We start from the raw sequence: 9,274 nt of genomic DNA on the forward strand, positions 1-9,274 counted from the left end.
TTCTGCTAAATAATAAAACAATCACAGCTATGACTTAAATTGACAGTTACACCAAAGCTGCCCTTGAGGGGTGAAAAGCCATGCTGGGTTTGACATGTATGGGTCTGACATGCTACCTATTCCCCAACAGTTGTTCTCCAATGATTTACAGGAGTTCTGGAGGGTATTTTTAGACCAAAAGTGTTTCTCAGCTTAATTTTATTACATATGTGCATTTCCAGTTTTGCTTATACGAGCCCCACCCTCCGATATGGATTCCCTATGTAAGGGTAGAGGACCCCCCCCTCCATTTTAAGAGGTGGTGACCAATCACAACTCAAAAATGCTATTGCTACCTTCTCACTGTTATTAGTCACCTGCCTCCCTAGGTTCATGCTGTGCAGACCAAGAAATGCAGGGCACTGCCAAGCACGGGAGTTGTGGAAGTGGCCAAAGGGCCCGATCTGCCCGGAAGCCCCCAACATATCGATTCGTATGGTCTGCGGTTATTGGACAGGTAGGCTCAGCACAGTGATACCTTCCTTGCGGTGGATGCCTTGGCAGCACAGTGGTAATGGAACTTCCAGAAGGTGGGCTTTTTCAAGGATTTTCTACCCCAATAATTAACAAAGCAATCTACCATTATATCAGTATGTTGCTAGGTCAACTTCCTTTAAAAAAAAAAAAAAACACAACTCCAAAATGCCCCCCCCCCCGGGGCACAGGGTAAGAGGGGGATGGCTGCCATGGAGACTGGGGAAGTGGAAATGATTGTTGTAAGGCTGGAACTGGGAAAATCCTGACTTTCCCGCCCATGTGATAAATGGCCAAAGAGAGATTCACGGAAAGAAGCTAAGTGCAAGGAAAAAACTGAACAAATTACAAGAAATGTATTATAAATATTCAGCAATTATTAAAGATACTAATATCCATGTGCTCTATTCATACGACAGTTCCAAAGTCTAATACGTGTATGTTCAGTCCACAATCATTTCCATATTTAAATGAATAAAGTGCCTGTGTCGAAAAATGTTGTCAGTTCGTTGTTTTCAAAATACAGAAGTTTAGTCTTTCAAAACAGTTCGTTGTTTTCAAAACAACAGCAGATAGGTCTTTCAAGCAATACAGTTTCCAAGTGGGTGCACAGAGACCGTAGAAAGGACACTGCCGTTCCACCTCTGACGGAGCCTGCCGGCCTTTACGCATCCGTTTCCAAAAAGCCTTTTCAAAGAGGGGATAGGACATTGTCCATACATGCAGTACTGCCACTCCAATACGAACATCCCAAGTTCTCAGAAGCATAATTTACAGGAGAATAACATCTCCTGCCCATGTGAGAACAGCATTTTCCTGCCCATGTGGCAGCTACTGGGCTTTGTTGGAATTTCCCCCAAAACTTCTGAGCAAAGCAGATCAGAGAAAAAACAGGAAACACAAAGGAGGTACACAAACGCACCATAACACTGCGGGAAAATGGGGGGAGAAACAGCACAAAATCCAGGGCAAATAAACCTGTGTGCGAGAGGTCAAGGTTGTGCTAGGATTGCCGACCTCCAGGCGGCACCTGGAGATCTCCCGCTATTACAATTACAATCTCCAGATGACCAAGATCAGCTCCCCAGGATGAAATGGCTGCTTTGGAGGGCGGACTCTATGGCACTGTACCCTGCTGAGGTCTCACCTCTTCCAAAACCCCGCCCTTCCCAGGCTCCACTCCCAGAACCTCCAGGTATTTTCCAACCCGGGACGGGCAACCCTAAGGTTGTGCCCATCTGACCTTTCAAATTGGGCTGTCAAGACAGGGACTTACAGACCCAAACAGGAAGCCAGGAAGTCCATTCGACTTTCAAATTGGGCTGTATTCGTCGTCATTAATTTATCATCATTCAGAACTATATACCTAGGGCTGGATCCAGCCTATGTTTTCCACCCATGCAAGGCACTTGTGTCAGAAGAACAGAACATTCCTGCCTCCCCCTCCCGCCCAAAGCCCAATCATCTCCCCCCAAATGCTGCTCTTGGGGGATAATGGACCCTCAGGAACAGCAGGAGAGGCAGAACCCACCCCTTCCACTATCCGGAAATTTAGTCTGGATCCAAATAATGGTAAGCTTTGTAACATATTGTTTATGTCACTATTCTATGTAGTTTAGGGCTGCCAGGTCCATCCTAGCAACTGGCCGGGGGGGGGACGGGGACGGGGACTTACAGGGGGCAGCAGGCAGGCCCGTCCAACATACAGCAACATATCTACATCATATCACTGCCCATGTGACTTGGAAGTGACATCATCACATAAGGGATGGCAGGGCAACATTATGGTATTTGGGCAAAAACTCTATGGTGAATTTGGCTTCTACCATAGAGTTTTTGCCCAAATACCAGAGTGACTCCCCGACGTCCTGGATGTGATGATGTCACTTCCAGGTCACGTGGGCAGTGATGTAGACACATTGCTGCTGTTGGATGGATCTCCCACTTTTTCAGGGTAAGTTCCCCCCTGCCAGCCAGCTAATCTGCAGCGGGGAGGTGCTCCCACGCCTGAACCGCCAGCACCAAACAGCACTGACTCCATGTCATTCCTGTTCACACAGCTTTAGACACACAACTGTATCTGGGCGAACGAGGCAACACGGACTGTCACGCCTATCTGAGTCAATGGTAGCGTTCATCTGCTTTAACAAGTCATATGCAGGGACACGGTAGAAGCCAACTCTTATCCACTCACAGAGCTTTGGGTCGGTCCTTCTCATGATCGTACAGACTGGGTTTGAAGTAGGTTCCAGTAATCTTTATCCCAGAGCCCCATTCTCCACTGAAGGTACCTTCAATATAGTCTCCATTTGGCAAAGCCAGCGTTCCCTTGGAGGAAGACAAAAGGCAAGTAAAAATAATGAACTTGCTCATTAGAAACTCTTCTTCTATACGGGAGCAAGCACCCCAAAAGACAAAATTACAACCTTCCCATTAAGGGTCCAGTTGTCAGAAAATTCCCCTTCGTACACTGTATCGTCTTCTGAAAGCAAGACTCCAGTCCCCTGCATTAAACAGATATCACAATCAGTAAGCATGTTAGGAGCAACTTTCATATAAATATTGACTTATGTAAGCGAAGAAAAATGGCAAGACAGTGTGCATCGTTACAAAGGGCACTACCCAAAGCTCCAAAACTGTCAATATAAACACTGAAGCAGTTGCATTTTTACTTCAACACTGTGAATCACAAAGGAGAACAAAAATAGACAGAGCATTGCTCTCCAACAGCCTGAACACGGCTTACCATCATTTTATTGCTATTAAAGGCTCCTTCATAATACAGTCCAAACTGGGTCACCACAACGCCATTGCCTTGGCAAAGGTCATCTTGCCACATTCCCATGTATTTTTCTCCCCTGGAGGGACAAAAAGGCACTATTGTCCAAAGGCTCACAGAATTGGGAAGGACCTCCAGGGTCATCTAGTCCAACCCCCTGCACAAGGCAGGAAATTCACAAACACCTCCCCCTCCACACCCCCAGGGACTGCTGTTCCATGCCCAGAAGATGACAAAAAAACCCTCCAGGATTTCCAGCCAAACTGGCCTGGAGAAAAATTGCTTCCTGACCCTATAGTAGTGATCAGCATTTCCCCGGGCATGTAAAAAAGGGCCACAAGAACTAAGCAGTGAAGCAAACCTTCCTGCCCTCCCTTTCAACTTCTTTTTGGGCTGCTCAGGTGTTCATCAGTGGACTTCTGTCTGCTGTCACACACCATTAAGCAAGCCTGTTCCAACAATTAAGCATATGCAGCAGAGGCCCATCAGTGGCTCTTAGCCACAAGGTATAGATGGAACACTCTGTCTGGGGCAGTGCTGCTCTGTCTTCTTGGTACCTGGTGGGCTACAGTGGGAGGGCTTCTGGAATTCTGGCCCTGCTGGTGGACTTCCTGATGGCACTTGGGTTTTGGCCACAGTGGGACACAGAATATTGACTGGGCTGGGCTGTTGACCTGATCCAACATGGCTTCTCCTACGTCCTTAATTACTAGGATCATGTTCTTAAAAAGCTGTCTTCTGCACAATGACCACAAACCACTGCATGTTTTAAATGCATGTAAGTAAATAATTTTCTTTATGTTGGTAGATAACAAGAATCCTCCATTAATTCTGAAATTCTTATCTTCAGGGTGAAAACACTGAATTCAGCTCCCAAAAAGAGTCCATGGATAGACTTTTCTAAATGCGAGGCTCAGGGGTCATTTCGTAGAAAAAGAGCTAGGGGAACTCATTAGCATAACTCATTAGCATATGCCACACCCCCTAACATCAGGGGCCCGGCGGTGGACCTGCAAGGCCAGCGGGAGTGTGAGGAACCCCGCCAAGGCCCTCCCTGGCCCCAGGCAGGCAGGGGTGGGGAGAGGCGGGGAGGAAGCAACTTACCCTCCCTCTTCTCCTGCCTCCTCCTGGCTGAATGAGGGCTGGAAGCGGGGCGGCCGGAAGCAGGGGGCAGGGCTTCGTCATGTGCCCCGCCCCACTGCACCTCACCCGGGGGAACTGCATTCCCCCACGATCCCCCCCGAAATGACCTCTGGCGAGGCTTTAAACGTTGGACCTTTCAGTTACTTTCTGGACTCGTTCAGAGGGTAACCACATTGGTCTGAAGAAGAACAGCTGGATTCGAGTCCAGTGGAACCAATGAAAAAATCTTAAACCCCCCAAATTGTGTTGGTCTCTATGGTGCTAATGGAGTTTTTGACTCTAACACTTTTGCTAAAACCCTTTTAAAACCAAAGCTACAGTCCTAAATTACAATGAGCTGAATGGAAACAATCGCCTGGACACAGTCATCTTCACAAAACTGAGTGTTTAGAATTCACATATTTTGCCTCAGCTTTTTGACCATTCCACCCCTTAAGGTGGCTTACAATGAAACAAGGTAAAACATGCAGAAATCTATAGTATCAAAAGATGAAAGAAAGAAACAGGTAACAGAATTGTTCTCTCAAATTAGCCTTTCTATGCATAAACAAATGAATTATTCAGATGACGGAAATATTCTCTCAGATGGAACCTTTTCCTTTCAAGTTCAAAAGAATCTGCTTGTGCCAACGGAATCACCTGGATCTGTGGAGAAAGACCTATATGTAGTCCCCTTGTTTTTTCTTCTTGCCCCTCCAAGAAAGTCCAGTGAACAACAATGGCCCACAAGTCGGGAAACGGAGCTGTTAAGTTGGAATTCCAGGGGTTCAGTCTCCCCCATTATTAGGGCTGCCAAGTGGGGGCGGGTGGCGGGTAAACCCCTGCTTTGGAGGCCCGATTTCCGCCACCGCGGAATTGGGCCCCGGGGGAAACTCCGCCCCCTGAAGTGCAGTGTGGCTGCGTCACCAGAGGTGACGCAACCACGTCGATCACGTTGGGGGCGTGGCCCCGATCATCGGAGGGAAAACTCTATGGTTTTCCCTCCTACGATCGGGGCCACGCCCCCAACGTGATCAACGTCGTGCGTCACTTCCAGGGCGTGCTGGCGGCGTGTGCGCGCGCATCAGAAGACGCCCCAGAGACCCGGGCGACAATCCCCCGCCGGTAAGAAGATTCAACTTGGCAACCCTACCCATTATACACATCTGAGTTCCTACCCTCCACTTCTCTGAGAAGGAAGCTGATTTAAATGGTACGTTAACCCCTTTGTTGGAGAAGCAGCAGGTTTATAGTGGGGTTCTTAAACAACTCTTGGGTGATGCCACCCATACCTGGTCATTAGTTCATTTAACGTCTACAGCTTCAGCTGAAGAAGTGAGCAGTGACTCATGAAAGCTCCTCCCCTGCCACAAATGTTGTTAGTCTTTAAGCTGCTACTGGACTGTTGCTCTTTTCTGCTGCTACAGACAGACTAACACGGCTACCCATCTTGAACTAGCTTCAGCTTCTCTTACTTCTGTTTTACACAACTCTTCTTCTTGTTGGATCCATGGCTGTCAATGATGGTCTCACTTGGGGGGAAAAAATAAAACGTTTTCTTGCCCTTTTCTTGCGCCTTTGAGAGGATCTTTGTGCCTTTCCCAGCTGCCTTAATTCACAGAAACTTGGGACAGGAATCTCTGAATAATGAAACCCCACCTGCTCCGCCTTCTCCTTTTTGCATCGTTCTACCTTGTTGTTGCTAAGCAACTACACAACCATCTTGGCCTGAGAAGGGTGACTCACTCCACGGAGAGCCAACTGATCTGCAAGGGCTGCCTGTGTCTGCTTACAGCATTTACATCCACCATTTCCTTTCACTCTGCACTGGAGATGGGTCCTGCCTCAGGACAAGGGAGGACCCACCCAGGGGACCAAAGATCTGGGAGATCACAGCAGATTAAATGTGATCTGGATGTCTGGGGTACTGTTTGCTTCTTTCATCTATAGACCGCCACGATGCAGATCTGAACTCCAGTTTAAACTTCTATAGAACAACAAATGAAGAAAAAGATCCTACTTCTGTCATCCAGTAAGAGAAATAGGGCAGCCAACGCCTGCTTGGGAAATACCTGGATATTTGGGGGGTGGAGCCTGGGGAAGGCAGGGTTGGAAAAGGGGGTGGATCCTAGTGGCCAGAGAGTCCACCCACCAAAGCAGCCATTAGCTCCAGGGGAACTGATCTCAGTAGGGTGGAGACCAGCTGAAATTACAGGAGATCTCTAGGCCCCACCTGGAGATTGGAAACCCTAAACAGGAATACAGTAAAAAGCCCAGCAGGCACGTCTAGGACTAACACACTTTATTGTAGCATAAGATTTCGAGGCCGTGGTGGCTCAGAGGTTAAGACGTCTCTGGCCCCAGCTCCTGCCAACCTAGCAGTTCGAAAGTAAGAAATTGCAAGTAGATGAATAGGTACCACTTCGGTGGGAAGGTAACAGCGTTCTGTGCGCCTCGGCGTCTAGTCATGCCGGCCACATGACTATGGAAACGTCTTCAGACAATGCCGGCTGTTCGGCTTGGAAACGGAGATGAGCACTGCCCCCTAGAGTCGGATTCGACTAGCTTTCGAGCAAGGGAAACCTTTACCTTTTAAGCTTTCGAGAAACACAGCTCTCTTCGTCAGATGCATGGAGGGTATGAAGAAACTGGCCAGAGATATATAGGTGGTAAGGCGAGGGGGGAGAGGATGCAGAAGGTGCCATGGAAATGCATTTTCTTCATACCTCCATGCATCTGACGAAGAGAGCTGTGTTTCTCAAAAGCCTATGCTACAATAAAGTGTGTTAGTCTTAAAGGTGCTACTGGGCTTTTTACTATTTTGCAGCAACAGACTAACACAGCTAACTCCTCTGGACCTAAACAGGAATGGTTCTCACAAACAAAAACCTGTGATTTTGCACTGATGTCATGAGACTTAGCATTTAATTGTTTTGTGATTTCTTTTAATTACAGCTGTGTGATAATCAGCTTTCTAACGTTTTGTTTCGCAGACTCCTTACGTGAAGTCAGCCAACGTCTCAGATTTTGCACAAAAAGCTTCTAACAAGTTCTTGTCCCTGATCTTATGTCATTTGGCATACTTGAGTAGAATATAAGGGATGCATTTACCTTGTGATATCATCAAACACTCCATATCCGGTCTTCTTATCCATCACCCACTGACCAATGAACATGCTCGGAGAGGAAGACGTCAGTTTCCCGCTGCGCAGGAGACCGTGCCTGTGGCGCATGTTGTCTTGGAAACTCCCTTCATATACTTCTCCAGTGGCATAGCTGCAAAAAAGAAGGTTTCTCTTTCAATACGCTGAATCAGAAGATTGGGGGAGGGGCAGGTGATACATTAACACCCATTTTAGTTAAAACTCTGCTTCCATACTCAGAACCTGGAGTGAAAGAAGGGCAATGTAACTACTCACAATTTACCTTTTTTCCCCTTCGAAGGCTTCCTTTCCTCCTCGCCCTCATCCCCTCCATGAAAGAAATATGGGATGAATTTCAAAGGAAAGTGTCATAATGAAAGGAAGCAGCCAGATAACAGATACAGAGACACGTTGTGTGCAGATATGCACAGGTGCGCTCACACAGTTGGCAGGAATATAAAAACTTAGGTAGATTATTTTCAGTATGAGCGATGGGAATAACTCTTGGATCTGTATTACTGTGTTGAGGGCTATGAGAGGGATACAGCACAAAATTTCCTCTTGTATTAGAGCTCTCATGCAAGCAAAAATGTAAGAAAGAGGCCGTGGGAGCTGCTTGCACCTGACCTGGATGGCCTAGGCTAGTCTGATCTCGTCAGATCTCGGGAGCTAAGCAGGGTCTGCCCTTTTTAGTATTTCGATGTGTGACCTCCAAGGAATACCAGGGTTGTGACGCAGAGGCCGGCAACAGCAAACCACCTCTGAACGTCTCTTGCCTTAAAAACGCCACTGGGTTGCCATAAGTCGGCTGTGACTTGACGCACTTTCCACCAGCAGCCGCTCGCACTAAGTCAAGCTTATTGTAAGCCCACTTGTGTTTCTGCTTGCACAACATCTTGTGCAAAAAATTCCCGGACATTAGTGCAAGGTGTTGCTCAAGATCTCCTGCAAGTGGAACTGCACTGTCTGTTTATGTTTCTAGATCACTTGATCCAGCCCTATTTTTCCCCCACATTGAAAGCATGCCTGGGGAAGGATGATTATGAACCCCTCTAGACTCTAGTACCAAGACAGCTTGTAGACAACACACAGAGCCAAATGTAGCTTCTGAAAGATGTACATATGGAGAAATTCCCGCGTAAGCGACTGTCCTATCTAAGCATGGACTTCATATTGTTTGTCAGATGGAAGTGTTTTCCATGTAAGAGAAGGAGAACAGATTGGATTTATACCTCACCCTTCACTCAGAGTCTCAGAGTGGCTTACACTCTCCTTTCCCTTCCCCTCCCCACAACAGACACCATGTGGGGTAGGTGGGGCTGAGAGAGCTCTTTGGAGGATTGCTTTCGGGAGAACAGCTCTGAGAGAACTTGCAACTGACCCAAGGTCATACCAGCAGCTGCATGTGGAGGAGTGGGGAATCAAACCTGGTTCTCCCAGATTAAGTCTCGGCTGCAAGGTGGTGATATAAATGATTAAAACCAACAGCTATTCTCACTCTGACCATACATTATATCCTTCCAAATTATCTGTTATTTTACCTGTAGACTCCTTGGCCGCACATTTTGCCCTCCTTCCAATATCCAACATAGTGGTCGCTCTTGTTCAACATTTTGTTTGGTACTTTGTATTCACCATGCCTGCCAACATGAAGACCACAGACATGAACAATGGAGAGAAAAACACAGCTCAGTGAACAATCCAAGACTTTTCCCTA

The 9,274-nt window shown here is 47.2% G+C and overlaps 1 protein-coding gene across 1 annotated transcript in view; it reads right to left on the bottom strand.

The window, feature by feature from the left end:
* Positions 1 to 9,274, bottom strand: part of ALS2 (ALS2, alsin Rho guanine nucleotide exchange factor) — a gene marked incomplete at its 3' end in the record, with an annotated part of 74,607 nt that overhangs the window by 11,467 nt on the left and 53,866 nt on the right. Inside the window, exons 20-24 of the mRNA XM_015414627.1 lie at positions 9,099 to 9,197; positions 7,526 to 7,690; positions 3,260 to 3,371; positions 2,940 to 3,017; positions 2,708 to 2,841 (exon numbers count right to left, since the gene is read on the bottom strand). Of these exons, the coding sequence (XP_015270113.1) occupies positions 2,708 to 2,841; positions 2,940 to 3,017; positions 3,260 to 3,371; positions 7,526 to 7,690; positions 9,099 to 9,197 (588 nt within the window). The remainder of the gene's footprint in view (positions 1 to 2,707; positions 2,842 to 2,939; positions 3,018 to 3,259; positions 3,372 to 7,525; positions 7,691 to 9,098; positions 9,198 to 9,274) is intronic.

The sequence above is a fragment of the Gekko japonicus genome, unplaced genomic scaffold, assembly GCF_001447785.1.
Source record: "Gekko japonicus isolate JY-2015 unplaced genomic scaffold, Gekko_japonicus_V1.1 scaffold855, whole genome shotgun sequence".
In the NCBI taxonomy this organism is placed as follows: domain Eukaryota; kingdom Metazoa; phylum Chordata; class Lepidosauria; order Squamata; family Gekkonidae; genus Gekko; species Gekko japonicus.